General features: G+C 38.1%; 1 protein-coding gene across 1 annotated transcript in view; it reads left to right on the forward strand.

The window, feature by feature from the left end:
- Window positions 1-2907: 2907 nt before the first annotated feature.
- malrd1 (MAM and LDL receptor class A domain containing 1) overlaps window positions 2908-19985 on the forward strand; it is a gene marked incomplete at its 5' end in the record, with an annotated part of 96469 nt that continues 79391 nt past the window's right edge. Inside the window, 4 exons of the mRNA XM_034706968.1 lie at window positions 2908-3019; window positions 16815-16946; window positions 17080-17168; window positions 17252-17416. Coding sequence (XP_034562859.1) covers window positions 2908-3019; window positions 16815-16946; window positions 17080-17168; window positions 17252-17416 — 498 coding nt within the window. The remainder of the gene's footprint in view (window positions 3020-16814; window positions 16947-17079; window positions 17169-17251; window positions 17417-19985) is intronic.

Consider the following 19985-nt stretch of genomic DNA (forward strand, 5'->3'; position numbering starts at 1 on the left):
TTCCTCCATGCGATTTATTCATGTGTTGCATCATTTGAATAACAAATTGTTGTCACTTAGTTGTAATTTTTCTATTTTTCAGAATTGCCCTTCTTGGGATCAATAAAGTTGTCTGAATCTGAATCTGAATCTGAATCCAAATCTAAATCTGAATCTTGATCTTTACAAATAAAGTAAGCAGAAGCTTCAGATTAAAAGCCTAACTGATGACACACTGCCTATACTAAAGCTTATTTTCTTGTGACTTACCTTTTACATATGTATGCATTTTGGTATTTGTGTGGCTCTGAGGTTTTACCAGGTGGCAGGGTAAGTGTTCTCAGTAACTACTTCATCTCAGTCTTCTTTCGCTCATTTGTCGACCACTTTTGAGCACTATCCCATGTTGCAAGGCTCAGCAGGCTCTTTCTTTTCATGCTGTGTTGATTGGAGGTGCTGAGTGAAGCGTCTCTTACAGGTACGCTGCTAAGATTAAACCCCAGCTGTTATGATGAGCTCACTCAGCTGTTCATCACTTGATTTAGGTTGGAGGAAAATTAGCAGGTGCTGCACATCGCTACAGCTTGAGTTGGACTGTGAATGCAGATTGGCTTCATTAAAAATGCGATGCAAATGTTATTCACTGTCAATATGTTCTAACTAACAGACTGTCACAAGACGCAGGAGTAGGTAAAAGTGATTATGAAGATAAATGATGAGGAGACTTGGGGTCTTTCTGTTCCACAGCCACATAGCCTAAAAATGTAACTCATGCATAGACCAGTCAGCAGCTCTCCTGCTGACACTGAATATAAATAAATGAATGTGAATGTGGAGTCGTTGACATTTCAGACATTTCATTGATTATTTTACTTTTTTTGTCTGCAAGTCTTTGCTACACCAGCAAGCATAACATGATTTCTTTATGTTCTGCATTAAAAAATAACACCAGGTAGAGCTTTGTATATTCAGCACAATCTCTCTGTATTCTTCCGAAATAAGATTTCCCCCCTGTTTTTTCATTGCAGTTTACGTGCAATGTATGTGAATGTAGCCTCCCACTCATCATTGCTTGGATGAAACATCAACACGGCAAATATTTGAGGTCAAAGACAATCAGTCTGGCTACAAATGGGAACAGCATTTAATCACATCTTTGGTCTAATATGTACAAAGCTGTGTGTGTGAAACAGATTAGTTCAAATCTTTGATAAATGGATGTTCTGGTCACATCAGCCCCGGCTGCCCCGACCGATAAATTCATCTTATTTAAGTCACTTAAAGTGCTGCTCTGGTTCGACCTCAGTTGTGCTCATGAAGGTGAATTAAATCACAAGAGTTTTTTAGAATTCACAAGCTGTAAGATAGAAGAGATGCGTACATGCAATTACTTTTTTTTCTATCTGAAGTGCGTGTTTAGCTGGCTGCTTGGCTCTCAATGAGTGAATGAATGAATGAATGAATGAATGAAAAGAGAGAGCAGACTGTTTGTTGGTTTCATTCTTGGGTCCAGACTACTTTACTGTTTGTTGTGAAAATTCACACTTCCCAGAGAATGAATCCTCTCGTTTTGGTGACTAACTAACTCTATCTGTAGAAGCCATTTTAACTTAAGTTGGAATTTACCTGCTGGATTTTGGTTATGGGCGGGGCCAGCAATTATATGAGGCAGGAGGCACAGGTGTGTGTAAACTTTCTTTTGTTTGGGTTAGTTGGATCGTCACGACTAATGTTTTTTGACCGTGACCCATTTTGTGCCTGTGTTTGAGTTGTTTTTGTGGAAGAAATTGGAAAACCCTCATGGAATAAACTGAGATTGAACTGCGGACCTGTGAGTAAATTGATTCTTTTTTTTTATGAATGACAGTGGACACATGTCAGAACTAAAGAGTAGCTCCAACTAACCAAGTGACATTTTAAACTGAATCAAGAGATCTGCCACTTCACTATCTTTAAGGCTACTGTTAGCTTCATGTTACAGTTTTGAGTGAAATGTCTGTAAAACTATTAAATTAAATTGCTACAATTTCAATTAGCTCAAAACGAGCTAGGCTTTGTTAAAAAAATATCATTTCTTGTTGTAGTTAGTCACCACACTTTATGCTACACAGTGCAAATGCTCTTCCCTGTCCATGGTAACAGTTTTCTAAAAATTTTTTATTTAACCTTTATTTAACCAGGTAGGTCATTAAGAACAAATTCTTGTTTACAGTGACGACCTGGCAAAAGGCGCAGCCTTTTGAGGGGTAAAGGGATAACAGTAATGAAACAAACACAAGGGTAAAAACTTAAAAGACAAGTTAAACATGACAGGACAGAACAGAGCAAGCAACAAACAGTGTCAGCAGGAGTCCAGGATTAAAAGGATTAAAAGCAGGTGCAGGTGTGTTTAAGAGTGTCCATGAGAGAGTTCCTGAAGGCTGATTTTGAGATGTAGTGGACCAGTTTTAAAGTTTCCTGTAAACTGTTCTGGTACGTGGGCACAGCAGACTGAAATGATGACTGAATGTGTTTTGGGGATTTTCAGCAGGATCAGGTCGGCTGAGCGTGTGTTGTAAGTGGAAGGTGCAGGTTGTAACAGGCTACATAGATACGGAGGAGACAGTCCAAGGAGAGTTTTTTATATGAGCATGTACCAGTGTATTTCACGGAGTATAAAGTGCAGTGGTGAGTTCTGAAATGGGCATTTGTGGCAAAACATATGACAGGGTGATACTATGATGTTGTTGGTGTTGTTGTACTCACAAGATAAGCACTTACTGCTCTGTGGTACTCAGTGTTGTCTTGTGTTGGTGTCCTGTTTATCTAGTGCAGTTTTTTTAACTAATGTTTGACTTGCCAGGGGTCTGCAGATATCAATCATCTGTCCAAGTCAACCCAGATATCCCTCTCAAATATTCCCTCCAGTGAGTTCTGGGTCTACACTGAATCCTCCTCACACGTAGACACACCTGGAACACCTCTGAAGGGAGGCATCCTGACCAAATAACCAACACACCTCAGGTGACTCTTTCAGATGCAAAGGAGTCTCAGTCTGTCGGTAAGCTCATGACTAATAACCTCAGTAACATTGTTTTATCATACTTTGTTTATTTTACACACTTTGTAACGACACACACTTTTTTGTTGCCTCCTGTATAATCTCATATGAAAGCATGTTGTTATATCTTTTAAAACATCTTACCTTGTCTTATGTAAACTAATCTCATTTATCTTAACTTGTCTTAAAATATAGTTTCTATAAAATGTCAGAAAAAACTATTAAAGATACCTGTTACAATGACTGAGCTGAAACCAGCAAATATTTCCTTTTTTAAATCAAAAACCGACTTAAAGAATCAGATAATAACTATCTCTAAATGTAAGAAATCTTCCTGCATTCCAAAAGGATAAGCTCAAAAATTTTAAGAGATTTGATTTGAAACTGACTAAAGAAATTAGATGTCAACAAACAGTCCTAACTTCACTTATAATTGCAGCTATAGTTCAACCCATAACACAAGGATATAGAGAAAGAGCTGCATTTTCTCCTAATTAAAACAACGCTCGTCCTTCTCCTCCTCAGTCGCCACCTTGTGGAAGACGTTTCCGTCTGGCTGTTTCCTCCAGCTCAGTTTGATGTTTTCATCCAGCCCCTCGTCCTTCAGCTTCTGTTTGAGCTGAGAAACAAAAATCCCAGAAATCAGATACAGATTTGTTCCGTTTGATGCTCTCCTCGTCTGGAGACTCTGTTTATGTAGCATTATGCTTTTCTTTACAAATGAAGACCAACATTTATTTTCCTTAAGAATGTTTTTGTGTGGTTTTTCTTCATTTCTTCTTTTGTAAACTGATGATAACTTCCAAACATTTTTCTGGTGCATTGGATGGCACATAGCCATAAGTCGTCAGTTACTGCTTAGGAAAGTAAAATCATCCATTTTCTTGGGCACCCTCGAGGGTTGAGGACACTGAATTTGAATGGGCCATTTCTGAGCCTCCATTGTGGAAGCAGCTACTAGATATGCTGACCAGAAGGTTGTTGTAATGGCAACCTTAAAAACTGCTGATGGAAACCGACTGTGAAGGAAGCTGTCAGGCCAAAGAAGGAGGCCTTTGGGGCTAGGCTTGCCCAGGGATCGCTGGAAGCAGCAGGCAGGTATCATGCGGCTCGGAGGGCTGTGGCTTCACTGTTTGTGTAAGCAAAACCCGGGAGTGGAAGGAGGTTTGGGGAGGCTGTGGACTTTAGGCTAGTCTCAAGGAAGTTCTGCAAAACCGTCTGATGGATCAGCAGGGAAAAACAGGGCTTTGCTATCTGCTGTAAAAACCCACTCATCATAAATTATCCTCCTGCATATCATGAAGTGATCTTTGTATTAAAATACACCTACAAAACAACATCGAACATGTTTTAAATCTGCTGTATTTAACATTTCAAATAGCGCTCTGTGTTTCTTTCCTGTTCAGACTCTTTCTTGTGCTGCTGTAATTTGAATTTACCTAAAAGGAATCAGTGATGTATGCATTCTCTTATTTAAATATGCCCTTCAGAGTAATTTGTTTGTTTTTGCATTAAATCAGAAAGGGCAAACATGATTCACCTGCTTTAAGATGTCTTCCATCACAGCAGAGTCGTCGAGGTCCAGAGAGGGGTTCTCCTTCTGCACACTCAGTCTGAACACTTGCTTTGTTATCCCTGTGAGAGACAGAAAAAGAAGAGGTTCATATTGTTACAGGTTTTCTTCTATTTCACGGTTCAGTGTGAACTTGCATCATCTGTTGCACATTTGGTGAAACAATTTTAAGTTGGAAGATTGATCACAGGAGTGTAGACTTAATTCAAAGACAGATACTGTTAAGGTATCACCTTGACTGTAGCAGATGAAAGCTTTCTTGTAGTCGCAGGCCCAATCCTCCCATTCACCAGCTCTGTTAAAGTTTGCAGCCACACAGGGCTCCTCTCCCGCCAAGTTATTAGGTTCATCTGGTATCCAGTGCCTAAAGGAGGAGTTACTCCCATCTGACCACTTCCAGGACTCTCTGGAAAGACCCATCCAGACTCCTAGTCCATAAGGAACCTTCTCCTTTATCTTCTGGTTCTCTGCCCAGTTCCTCACACTGGCCAGGTCGGTGTAGTGTTCTCTGCAGTAGCTCTGGGCTTCAGTCCATGTCATGGCAGTGGGTATGAAGACAAATGTCACATTAGGACCTGAAATGAGACAGCAGTGAGGTATCAAAATACAAGGTTTGACATGCATGCTGCATCTGTGGCATGCATTATATTATACAATACAACATAATACAATATGATACTAAATGAAACGACCAAGTACAATTTGACAAGATACTATAAGATACGTTACTATATGACTTGACACGGCACAATATGATACATTACGATACAATATGAATCCACCCGATACAATATGGTACGTTAAAATACGATCACACATGACATGAACCAGTATGATTCGATATGTTGCTCTACATTATGATAGGACACGATATGTTCTGTTAAGATATGATAAGATAGATTAGGGTGCAATACAATAAGATAGGATACAATATAATACGCTCTGTAAAAATGTGATATGATACGATATGATATGTTCTGTTAGGATAGAAGAAGATACGATATGATTCTAAATGATACGTACCGTTAATATATGACATGATACGTTACAATATGTTGCTTTACAATACGATACGATACGCAGTGGTGGACTGTAACAGAGTAAATTTATTTGAGTACTGTAATTAAGTACATTTTTTGAGTATCTGTACTTTACTTGAGTATTATTTTTTGGTGAAACTTATTACTTTTACTCCACTACATTCAGAAGACAATTATTGTACTTTTTACTCCACTACATTTCTATCAGTGCTCTAGTTACTCACTACGTTTGCTTTGAAGTCAGCTCATGAATTTCCTTCTCTTTTCTGAAATCTGATCCTTAAGACAGTAAAATGTGTTTGTGTAGTTCTGTTTGTCTCAGTGGTTTAGACGTACCTGTATATCGTGCGTCTCCACGGTTGAACGTGGAGCAAACACAGAGCAAATTTCACTCAGATCAGGCAGGTCATATAGAGGTGGTAATGATTGCTATAATTCTCCACCTGAGCACCCATGGCCATATCTTCAGCCCGTGTTAGAGGTTTTTGAAATGAAGAATGATATGTATAGTTTGAAATGTTCTCCCTGTTTCCCACTCTGCTCAAACATACTAACATTCACTGTCCAACCTCCTATGTATTCTTGACTGCACTCATGCTTTATGAAAATACAATGTTTTGAGATATTTTAAAAAGTACTTTGAATAATTAAGTATTTTTAAAAGCAAGTACTTCAGTACTTTAATTCAAGTAATAATTTGACAGAGCAAATTTCACTTGTATTGGAGCAATATTTGACCAAGTGGATCTATACTTGACGTAATGAAGCTGTGTACTTTGTCCACCACTGACGAAACGACACAATATGATATTTTCCGTTCTTACATTATATGGTACGATACGATACATTCTGTTAAGATAGAAAAAGATACAATATGATATGATAAGATCAGTTAAGATAGTATCATTACGATATGATATAATACTATACGATTCGTTCTGTCATGATACAATACATTCCGTTACAATATGATACAATAATACACAATATGTCCTGTCACGATACAATATTACTATATTTAAGATAGAATACAAGACAATATGTTACAATATATGATACGATACGACACGATATGATATGTCTTGTTAAGATAAAATAAGTTATATGATATGTTCTGTCACCATGTGATATGATACGATATGATTCAGTAGCATAAAACAAATTTGTTGACCGAACACATTTCCCCAACATTTAGCTGTGCTGGTGTGGAACTTTTTTTTCTAGGAGGTAATTATTGAAGTTATTGGCTAACAGATTATCTTCCCAAGAACTTGTAAAGTTGCTTATTTCCCAGTGAAGTGAATGCTTAGAGATATGGGAAAAGAACCTTACTACAGTAGTTCATGTGCTCACCTGTGACATTACTGCAGATTGACTTTGAGGCTGTCACACAGTCTACATCGTTCCACCCTCCATTGAAGTCTACCATTGCACAGTGCTCTTTACTGGCTGCATTATTGGGTTCTCCAGCCCACCACTGTCTGAACTCGGTCTCTCCAGGGTCATAGAAACTTGGGTCTGACAGTGACCATCTCCAGCTGTCAACGTCATCATACAGACCGATCCAGGCTCTCTGCACATCACACGGTACAATATATGTCATTAACAAACTCATTTAAGATGCTTTTCAAGCAGACTGGACATGGAACCCTCCACAGGGTCTCTCTGGTGAAGTTTAAAGTAGCATTCAAAGCAACGACTTAAGTACAGATTTAAAGCTGACTTTTTTTAACAATTAAAAACAACAATAGTTAGCTCACGTTTTCAGAGAAGTCCATTTTGCTTGAATCTGCCATGCTCCTCAGAGTGTTCACATCCTCCATGCTGTGGATGGTGGCCAGGTCTGTGTGCTTTTCTCTGCAGTACTGTAAGGCTTCAGTCCTGGTCTTGGGGTCATAATAAAAATAGTACCGACGTGGAGAGGCAGCGAACGCTCCTGTAGTGACAGACATGCATACTAAATAGATTAGACTTGTATTATTGTGTTCCAGTGTACTCAGATGTGTTATTTTAGTAAATGTATTCATTTATTTTAAGCTCAAACAGTCAGTCCAGGTTCAGACAGTCGATAGTTTGGAGTCAAACAGTCGTCCTCCTTGTAATAGATAATAATGTTAATAATGAGGACTCCACTCAGACTCAGACTGAAGTTATGAGGACTCTTCTCTGTTGACTCACCCGGCACTTTGACTCAAACACTGAGGACTTGATACTAAACTCGGACTTTAGTGACTCAACTACAACACCAGTCAAAATTTTGTTTCCAAGTAAAATTATGATGAATCACCACTCAAAGGAATCTAGTTTCAGAAACTCTTTCAGAGTTAACCTTACAGATATTTTTAACACAACATCTCCATTAGTTTCCTTTTGATGCCTGAAAAACATGGGTTTAGTTTTCTTGATATTAAGAGATAATTTATTAAATCAAACCAGGTTTGGAGAATTTTGAGCTCTCTTTTAAAACCACACAATGTTCTTTTACATTTTTTACCAGAACAAAATACATTTGTATCATCTGCAAAATGTATAGGCATGGTAAATAAATCCTAAAATGTGATAAAATAATAAAAATAATAAATCATATTCAGTTTGCATAGACTGTACATCAATGAATTACTAATTTAACTAAAAATACATAACCTCTGTGTAATTATTGCATGTATAAATCGTATGAAATACTTGCCTGATGCAGTGATGATTAGTAGAAGAAATCTGTCCATCTTAGTCTGCTCTCTGTTTATGCTACAGTGTAACTTTGGACCTAAACCCACTCAGACTTCTCCTCATGTCACATGGATAGCTCACTAATCATTGTCACTTGTCTTCATGGTTCTTCATCAGATGCAAATATTGTTTGCATAGTAGGTAAATCATTTTCCGGAGCATCTTTGAAATCCTAGTTCAACGTCAGTCCCAGACAGTGACCACAGTCTGTGCATGACAGTTTGACAACATGGAAACAATTTTTGTTAATATAAACAGTGAAGAATACCGGATCTAAAATGGAACCTTGAGGAACAGCCCTTTTGTGATTCTTCAGTAATTAGTCAAAACGGGTGACTGTCATTGGGCATCTAAACTGTCTTTCCAGTTTAACTGGCTGTTGTCTCTGAAATAGGCACTTTTGTGATGGAGAATTAATCAATCAATGTTATTCTGGGCTCTTGACCAATTGGAGTCGTGTATTTAACACAGCTGGGTAATAATGTGAAATAAAACTTTACACTTCTAAGTACTTTTTTAACAGTGTCCATTAATACCACGATGAGCTCTTGCTGTGGTTTCTGAGTAATCGTATTGCCAAGCTTCTTCTAGCAAAAAAAAAAAAGGTTTAATACAACCTTTTATTTACATTAGCAGTTTAATATTCACCTTTATCCATATATATAAATCTACTGATATATTTTAAGTGTTACTTTAATACCATCACATATGCATTAATGGAGTGAAACTGGAACATAACTATTCTAATCTAATTAGACAAACTAGAGAAAGATGTACCAACATCACTAGGCAAGGCAAGGCAGCTTTATTTGTATAGCGCATTTCATACACGAGGGCAACTCAATGTGCTTTACATTAACACATTAAAAGCATTGGATACATTCAGACAGGCATAAAAGAACACAAATTAAAATGACAAATATGATAAAACAGAAAAGAAAAGGAAAATTAGAAATATATTAAAAATTACGTTAAAATTTTAATTTAAAGTGAGTTAAAATAATCTAAGATAGGAAGGCAGTGGCAAATAAAAAAGTCTTAATCTTTGATTTAAAAGAGGTGAGAGTTGGAGCAGACCTGCAGCTTTCAGGGAGTGTGTTCCAGATATGTGGTGCATAATGACTAAACGCTGCTTCACCATGTTTCGTTCTGACTCTCGGGACTGAAAGCAGACCAGTACCTGATGACCTCAGAGGTCGAGGTGGTTCATAAAGTAGTAGCAGATCAGCAATGTATTTTGGGCCTAAACCATTCAGTGCTTTATAAACCATCAGCAGGATTTTAAAGTCTACTCTCTGACAGACAGGAAGCCAGTGTAGGGATCTAAGAACTGGAGTGATGTGATCTACTTTTTTGGTCCTTGTTAGGACTGGAGCAGCAGCATTCTGTATGAGCTGCAGCCGTCTGATGGACTTTTTAGGGAGTCCTGTAAAGACCCCGTTACAGTAGTCTAGTCTGCTAAAGATAAATGCATGGATGAGTTTTTCTGCATCCTGCTGAGACATAAGTCCTTTAATCCTTGATATATTCTTAAGGTGATAGTAGGCTGACTTTGTAATTGTCTTAATGTGGCTGCTGAAATTAACCTCCAAATGAAACAAAATGAAACAAAAACCACAGTCACCTTTCATAACCATGGAAACAACAGGAGTTAAGCTTTATTAGTGGTTAGTAGTCTCAAAATGGTTAAGTCAAATTATAACACTGCTGTGTTGAATGCTTAATCTTAATTAATAATAATCTTTGAAAGTAAACTGAAATTATGGCTCAAGGAAAAGCAATCATGTGATCATCTGAATGCATCAAACTAGAGACAATGAAATGTTATTTTAAATGTGTTGTTATTAGTGATGGACTATGTTGAGTAGCCTATGTATTGTTTTAAATCCTAGTATGTTTTGTATCATTTGGATTGTACATTTGTTTACATCTTCCTGCCCAGGGACCACAGATGAAAATTAGCTTATAGCTAACTCTGGATTGACAGTTTTAGTTTTGAATGCCCCCTGTCAAATAAACTAATAATAAATAAATGGATTAGTTAATATTCCAATATTCCAAAGTAAGGGTGTGTTATTTCTCGATAACAGACTGTTACCATGAACAACAGACTGTTGCTGATAGGGCTCTTATCGTAGACTCCAGTGTACTGTACTGTATTGATGTATCTGTAATCACATCAATCCACTGAAAGAAGTCTAGTCAGTTTGAACGAAAATAGACAAAAAAAGCAGAGAGGGGAGGAGAAAGACACAAAAACTGTGAGCTACATCAGAGGAATCTGCAAACAGTGAAAATGAAGCATAAGGGAAACTCTTGACAGAACACAGTGTGGGATGCAGCAGTGTCTGAAGACTGATAAACAGTGGCAGGTCTGGGGAGGGGCCAACAGGGGCCAGTGCCCCTGCATAACTGAACCTGGACCCCCCTGTGGCCCCCCCCTCCACACCAAACAAATATTATACAATAAAAAAAGCTTTGGTATCGCGCCAATACAGCTGCTGTCAGTCTGCATTTTGATATAGTACACAGTAGTATATATGTCTAGTATATAGGGATGCACTGGTGTTTTGCCAGTTTGTTCTCAGCCGGTCTTCACCCTTCTCAGTCTCTTTTGTCAGGGTTGAATGTGTCCCTCTGACAACACCCTTGGCCCCAGCCTAGCCCCCCAAGTAAAATTGGTCTAGAATTGCCACTGCTGATAAATGGACAAGAGACTGACAATGATGAGGCAGAAAAACTCAATGATGGCTTTGCTTTACAGCTTTGACTATTTAGTTTTCATAGTGTAAGGAGAGAAAAGATTAGACCAACACAGGACACCACACACTAACAGATTCATTCCCCTACAACCATTCTAATTATTTCAAAAAAGCCATTTGAAAAGACATAACTGGTGCCGCTGTGTAATGTGTTCACACCAGGCACGAATATTATCATTCGCTCGCTTAATTTGTGCGCCAAAACCGCGTGTACGCAAGTACCCAAGGTTAAAATGCCGGCTATGTTAATGGGCAGTGCTAACGATAGCTGGAATCACATGACTGAAGAATGTTTTCACAATTTACTGTTTTGATCTGACCTTCTCACCCACTTTACAGTTCAGGATAGATTTTCCAGATGACTTTCAGTTCTTCAAAATCGGGGAAATCCATGCTTGGCTGAAATTTAACATCAGAATTTCTGTGTTAATGTATAAAAATGATTATTTTCAAAGGTCATCCAGCTTCGTGCCACCCTGTTAGCTACAACAATTGTTGTTCGTATCCGCTAATTGTAGACATGAGTCACCATAATTGATCATGCTGCTTCTGTCTGCTCTCCCACCTTTCTTTCATGTGGAAACAAAAGAAAAACATGATTAGTCTGTTATTATCTTGACCTAAAATTTCCATTCCAGCGACTTTTGCCTCCAGACACTGAAGGGGTTGATTGAGGTTTTTGTATTTACAACAATAACAGGGCACTCTTCACGCTTCAGCCTTTGACAATATATGTGTCACTTTCCCAGCATTGCCTGCAGCACTCCATACATTCTCACTACGATGCCAAAGAGGTCAGAACGTGATCTTTTCCTTGTTCCCTTAGTTTCCCGTCCCCCTTGGAGCAATGGAGCTTGCCTTTTCTCTCAAGGTTAATTTAATTTGAACTACACCAGCTCTTGTACTGGCTTGCTTCTCGTCTGTTTTAAGAGCCTGTCTTTATTGATTTGTCTAAAATAAAATTATGTCTCACTGTAAAAGGGTAGCTAAGGGCTGTTGGACACAGTTAATGATCCACTCATAACAGGACATACAGCCAAGCTATGCTTTTATTGCCATCGATATATGTTCGATCCAACAACATGTAATCAGTAAGAGTGAATGTATTTCTTGTTTGTTCCTCCCAGTTCCCCCCTGCATTGATGGAGAGTTGCAATGAATTACATTTTGCTGGAGAAAGATATTTAAACCCCTTTGTGCTCAAGCTTTAATACATGTGGTTTTTTGAGACATGAAAGTAGCATGTAGGGACGGAATGTCATTTGGTCTAATACTTAGATCAAAACTGAAATACCTTAACCGTTTTGGGAGTAAGTGTTTTGTACTTTGATGCATAGGTTTTTAATCATAGGATTAACCCTATAACTTAAGGTCTCCTCTTACTGTCCTTTAGAGCCACCATTAGGTTGATGTGTTAACAGCCAGCTTACAGTTAGCTAGTTTTGAATAAAACATCTAAACAATTATTTATTAGATCAGCAGATTGGAGCATACAGATTGGAGTGTTGGCAGACTATTATGCATACTGTGTTTAACGCTTAGCCTTTATGCAATTAGCATGAATATGCTAAAAAGGAAAATATAAGCAATGTCATTGTGAGCATGTTAGCATGTTGGTGTTAGCATTTAGCTGAAAGCGTATATACAGCCTAGGGTTGCCAACTTTCTCACTACTAAATAAGGGACAGGTGCACGGTGCCATGGTGGTGTGAGCATGATGTGTGAATTCAGTGCATATTCTGATTCTGATTCAACTGGAAATGCAGAAAGTGTGTACATTCCCTTTAATCCTTTTTTTTTTTTTATTACACAAAATTATAATACAACAACACAACTCTGACTGGACAAGGTCTAAACAAACAAACAAATATACATACAAACAAATAAACTTGATAACCTACAACAGGACAAGACATGGGAGCAAGGGGTGGAGCGTAAATATTGTTCAGTGTATAGATAAAGAAAATTGAAAAATAAATAAATAAATAAAATGTATACATTCATGTTCATTCAAGAATTCATGGGGTTTAAAACTCAGGTCAAGTATCAATAGGAGCCATCAAGGTCTTTTATCCATCACTGATAAAATAAAATTCAAAGAGCCTCTGTGGCCACTGCCTGGATCTACAAGTGCTGATGCTGCTTGCTCAATAGATATCAGTTCTAAATAATCTTTAAGCCAGCTGTCTATATCAAAACATTTTGCCTTTCTTACCTTCCAATTCATTAAAATTGTCCGTTTTACAGATAGAAATGCTAACGTGATCAAGTGTTGTAATTCTCTGGATGTTATTCCATCTATCTTGTTTCCCAGTAGGGCCACTGTAGGACATAATGATATATTGACATCAAATATTTTGCACAAAAAATCTTTAACATCAGTCCAGAACCTTTGGATCTCTGGGCAATGCCATAGTTGATGCATTAGTGTTCCCGTCATCCCACAGCCATGCCACATTCCCTTTAATCCTTAATGTATCATTATGTAACCTCATATGAATAAATTTGAGCTTTCGTTGAGTCACCGCTGACAGGCATAACCCGACTTCTTTGCTTTCCATTGTTTGTTGTAACTGCATAGTCTTTTCTTTATTGCAGGTTTTCCAAACCGGACAACACTACACATTACCTTAACTTTGTTCCCCCCCCCCCCCCCCCCCCTTTTTTTTTTTTTTGCAGTCACATTTGCACTGTATAAAACTGATGCGCGTGAGGGGGCCTGTGATTGGATGACAGGCAGTGTGATTGGCACATGATCTGCCACAGCTGTTTTAGCTGATGTAGGATCTGTAGAGTGCAGTCTGCTGTATTTACAAGAGTTAATAGTCAATATACGGGACAATTGAGGTCCCGTATGAAACAAACCAATTTAGCCCAATATACGGGATGTCCAGGTTAATACGGGAAAGTTGGCATCCCTATTACAGGCTCTTAGAGCTTGTACTGTACTGTGGCTATGCCTTTTCAATTCAAGTGTTGGGAAAGCTATACTTTATTATCCAGCTTTCTTACCTGTCGTCAGGCTGTGTTAAATAATTAGTCCTGATTGGACTTAGCCCGAAACGATGATGGTTGAGCCTCGTCAACTGAAAGGACAGTAAGGGTAGTCTGATAACATACGTCTTATTAAATCAACCCGCAAAAAGGAGTCCTGCCTGTCCTGTCTCACCCTGTCAGAATTCCAATTTGCTACTGCTCTTTACTCCCTACTTCCCATACATTACTCCTCACACAGCATAGATTTACAAGCTTACAGTAGCTTTAATTTGGAGAGGTTAAACCACAGCAAAGCAAGCCTAGTGGAAGAATCTAGTCTGGTAATCTTAAGCTACCAGGAGAAATGTACTCATATTAAAAAACTCAAGACAAAGTGTAAGGGATATAGGGGCATACGATTTTCATACAATGACTATTTGTCAGTCCCATTTTGGTTATTTCTCTATATGTGATTTGTCTTATAGCCTCTGAAATCTAAAATAGACAGCAACAACCTCTCCAAACATTTGTTAATAAGTAGCAATAATCAATACTTATGCACATGCTGTCACAGCAGTCAGGATGAAAGGATGGTGAAGGAGGGTTAATAAAAGTAGAGAAGCAATGATACAATGGAAACATAGTCATTCTTCTCACTCAAAATAATTTGTAGTTTTAGTTGCAATTTAAGCACATACACACAAAAACAGCAAATAAAAGTAACATCTGAGACCTCTATGTCTATACTGATGTAGTCAAATAATAAGAAAGCTAATGCTGGATGTAATTCAACTACTATTGAATTACTATTACTACTATTGAACTATTATTGAATACTCTTCCCCTTTGTCAATAGGCTAATCAGAAGTCTTATGCTTAGCCCACAAACTTTATACAACTCAATATAGGCACGTTTCTTTTCAGCCCACATTGGCCTGGCTCCATGTCAAACAAAGGCACACATGATCCAGCAAAGTGGCGTTGTTGAGTAACAGCCATAAACACCATTTATTACCTTTTATGACATGCTAACAGCTCAAACACATGTACAGGATCAGTCATTTTGAAGAAATGCTCTACATCAACCGGAGCTCTTCTTTAAATACTACAACAACAAAATGCTTCATTCGGAGGAGAGAAGGTTTTTAAAGGAATAACAACCACAAGGCTGATGACGTTCGTGCTGGGCTCAGTGGGGCTGCTGCTGGCCCTCTTTCTGGTGCTTCAGCCTGTTTCAGTCGGGGCCTGTTTACCTCAGGAGTTTACCTGCTCTCAGGAATTATGTTTTCCCGAGGACCGAGAGTGGGACTTTAAAGACAACTGTGGAGATGGTAGCAACGAAAGAGACTGTGAGTAGAACAGAAAAATATTCAGGATAGTTATGTAAATATGACCGTGTGAAAGGAATGTAAGACAGTAAGAGAGGAAGACTTAAAATGAGACAGAATCAAAAAAGGATCCAGCTCATGTTTCTTTTATTACAGGTGTTTTACAATGCTGCCCCTTAGTTGTGTACATGTGCAAGTGAAAGTAACACTTCAAGGGGATTGTTACTGGCTTAAGCACCTCTATTTAATGCATGGTGGATCAATAGAAAGCATTTAACCCACATCCACATATTACTCTGTTTGCTATCAGCAGCCTTTATTTCTTGATATTAATGAAGGGGTTTAATTTCCACAGGATATTATTTCAATAGGCCCTGTAGTTGGTTCACTTGAGTTCTATTACTCTTTCAGAGATATGGTTGAACAAATTTTAATAAACATGATAAAAATAAAAATGAGTTGAAAACATTTCACTTGGGATGAATATATTGAGTTTTTGGAGCCAATACAATAACTGATAACAACATGCTCCTGATTCCACACGAAGTGAAGTTGCTGGTGAAAATGCTCTTAATGGTGCCTCTGTAGAGGGTGTGCATGATCGGGGCAGGGGCTCTAGCTTTCCTCAGCTTGCGGAGAAAGATTTGTTCTGTTAACACTTGAGGATTATTTCCCTCCTCTTGGAATACTTGCAGTACATGTTTTGCAAGTTGCAATCATGTAATCGTTCTCTGAAACAATGAAAAACATCCACACAGGTGACGCCATTTTGCCTGCGATGGTTTACTTTTATGCATTTAATGTCTGATAGCATATCCCCACTTCTGTGTGGGAATGTTTACAGTCTTTAAATTTAAATGAAATCAGCTTTTATCTGTTGTTTTGATGGAACAAAATTGTATTATTGGATTGATTTGATTTAGTCCCTTGTTGCACATTTGCCAAATAAGAATATCTACTAAAAATATAAAAAGACACTTTGTTCTTCAGTATCTGAGTTGATAAACAGTTACTTTATTCCAATAAACAGATTAGTATTATTACAACTTAATTTATATAGTCCTTTTGAAAACGGAGTTAAAAAGTGCTTTACAAAGAGATAGATAATAAAAGAAAAGAGAGAAAAGTGAGTAATACAGGAAATAAAACAATATGAAAAGGTTGAGACCACAAAAGATAAAAGAAATGAAACATTATAAAAAGAAAAAAAAACAGAAAAAGGCTAAAAACCACCAATGGATAAAAGGAAATGAAACAAACATTGTACAACAAAAGATAAAGGGCTTAAAACAACAAAAAATCAAAGAGATAAAAATCTGTCTGCTGGCGGTGATATATTTTCAAGGCAGAACACAAATTGGCTCAAGTGAAAACTGTTTTCTGTTGAAGGCTCAGGATATAAGAGGTGTGACTTTGAGGAAGGATTCTGTGACCTGATCCAAAGCTGTGAGGACGGACCTGGATGGTTCAGAACAACTGAGGTGCAGGGACTTAAACATGACCACACCAACAGCACTTCAGGTAGGTGCTTCTGACATCTGCTACATGGGACGTAATGTAAATCCACTTTGAATTCACAGCCTTCGCCATATCTGTTTTATTCCTATTTTTCCATGCACTCTCTGCTATACTTCTTCCTCCCTCTGTCCTTTAGCACATTTCTTGTCCCTCGTACCTGTCAGAGGGAACAGAACCACAGCAGACCTGAAGAGCCCCTTCTTCCTGCCCAGCCACACCTGTCAGGTAACAAAACCCTCAGAGAAAACCATGAACAACAACCTCTCAGTGACAACTGCTGAAATCGTTCTTGTATTTTCACCTTATAGATGAGTTTCTACTATTACACTGGGGCACAGCATGGAGATCTTCAAGTCCTGGTTCAAACTGAAACTCTGGAGCAGAGCACAGAGGTTTGGAAACTCTCTGCAGAGCATCAGAAGGGAATATGGCTGTGGACAGTGATAAAGCTTAAAAGCAATCACACTTTACAGGTCAGTAACATTCACAATTTATTATAATGGAGATTCTTGTTGCTGTTCAATTTTATAACACTCGATTAAAATTATATACCTGACATGTTTAGTGTTATATTAGGGTCTGCTACATGTGATGCACATAATCCACCTCTACATCTATAGCCCTATGACCCAAAATGTATTCGCTCAAAAGTAGAAAAACTCCTTTTAGCTCTACTCTTGCTTGCAATCTGAGTCTTTTGTGTCATTAAACAAGATTTGTTAAAAAAAACTTTACAATGTCTGTCAATGTTATGCTCCAAAATCCCTATGATGTTGAATATACAGAGCAGGCTTTCAGGAAAAGTGACACAGTAATAAAAACAAAGATGCCAAGGAAGCAAAATTGAGTTTTGCAGTTTTTTCGGCTCTTGACAGTAACACTGACAAACATTGATATTTAGCATGCTTATTCCAGATACAACATAATGTGATATATACACTAATATTTTCCTGACATGACACTACAGAAATTCCTTTTTTAAATTCAAAATTAACTGAAAACAATCAAAATAAGGGACAACATGGGGAAAACAGTGATTGTTCACCTTGGGAGATGGTGGAGACCAAAACAGAGCTAACAGGAGAGTGGATAGTTAAAGCTGCTGTTGGTAGGAATGGGGTAAAAATTGTACTTTTTTTCTGCTGGGTTTGGAGAAAAGGTCATAATACCCATCATTACTCATGTGTAAATGAAGTCATTTGAGATTATGGCGAAATCTGTGTTTTCTAATGCCTTTGTATCAAGCAATGTTATTATTCCCCTCTTTCCAGTTATCACGGACCAATCAGAGCTACTCCCTGACCTTCTGTCCTGATTGGTCAACTGGTGGCCCCTACTATGTTGCCCTGATTAGCTGGGAAGCCACTACTTCCTCATAGAACGTGCACGACAATCTTTTGTGGGCGGGGTTACGGGAGCAGAGAGGGGAGGGGTAGTGTTGACATTCGAAATCTCTCTCCGAACTGATGTTTATATCACGACTACCAACAGCAGCTTTAAATAAATATAACTCCCTATTTGCTGAAAGTTTAGATAAATACTTGTGTTGAAATGTACACCACATCTATTAAAATATTATAGTATGTCATATGTGTTGATACTATTATTAAAAGTTGAGTTGAACTATCTTATTAAGACACAAAGTGAAGTTCTTTGAAACTGATGAAGTCATCACATCAGAAATGCCTTGCACAACAGGAGTTGCATTTGTGCAGTGAGGGGGGTACTGACCCAACTAGACCCCTCAAAGGCCATCTGGAGTCCTATGAAACCTGCTGTTTGTGTCCTTCCCTCATCCTCAGACAATGTCAGCGTGTCACCCTTCTCCTCTTCTTTGCCTCCACCATCTGTCACCGACTACAACCAGCTCAGTTTCATAACATGTCTGAACCACCGCTGAGGCTAAAGAGAGGTCAACTCTCTGCCAACAAACACTTTCCCCTCTATTAATCTGCTTCCTGTTTTAAAGGCAGTCAAGTTAAATTGGTTTTTAATCAGCCCGGTGATTTTTGTTGGTTTCAATCGGCCAGTCTGTTTAACAATCTGCACTTGCATGAGTTATTTTCAGGTTTAAGGTTTTTCTCTAATTGTGCTGCACAAAACACTTATCTTGGACAGTTTCATTTGGATTATTGCTCATAAAATATTACATGCACATATAAAAAGTTAGCCTGAAGCTTGCAGGACAAAAACGGAAAATAGGTCTGTTCGCAAAAAAACATTTTTTTTTGTACTGACAATAACGAAGTGACTCTAGATAAAAAAAGGCTGTTTTTTTGTATCTGCAAGGGTACATTGTCTGGATCAGATAAACACATTGCTTTGGCTCTGAAATTCTATGTAGTTATGTATCAGTTATGTACACTCAGTTTCATCTCAGGGACTTTGAAATCCAGTTTGGGGTTGAAAGAAATAGAAGCTAACATGAATGAACAAGGAAGATTGTGGTGCATTTTCATCTTACAGGATAGCACAATCCCTCCTTTGATTCAATGAGTCATAGGTGTTTTATGTAACTCACTTGGTGTAGATAAAGCTGCTCTGTGGACTTTGTTCAGTGCAGCTTTGATATCACCACTGTGACAGAGAATTGGAGGTTTTAGATAACCTGCTATCAAGCTAACATATTTTCTCTCGGATGTAGTCTGTCCGTAAATGACCAATCCTTAAAACTTCTGGATGGATAATCATGGAATTTGATTAACAAATTTAATATTCTGCAAATGAATTAATATGTTACCTTTTATAATCCAGAAAGTGCTATTTTCTGGGGGGTAAAAATCATCTTTTTAGCTGTGTAAGCTACCTGAAAAAACAGCTTGGGCAATGTTAGCATGCTAACACACCATACATAGAGGGAGAAGATGCTTAACTTCAACCAAATCATTATTATGTTTACGATAATCATATCATTAAGATTAGGCTGACTTTCACCAAGCCTACTATCAACAAAGTCAGCACAGCATCTACAGCTAGCATGAGAATCAGAGGGATGTTACATTTTCGTTTTACACAACTTTTGGACACTCCCATGGCTGCCAG

This window comes from Notolabrus celidotus, chromosome 17, assembly GCF_009762535.1.
Source record: "Notolabrus celidotus isolate fNotCel1 chromosome 17, fNotCel1.pri, whole genome shotgun sequence".
NCBI lineage: Eukaryota > Metazoa > Chordata > Actinopteri > Labriformes > Labridae > Notolabrus > Notolabrus celidotus.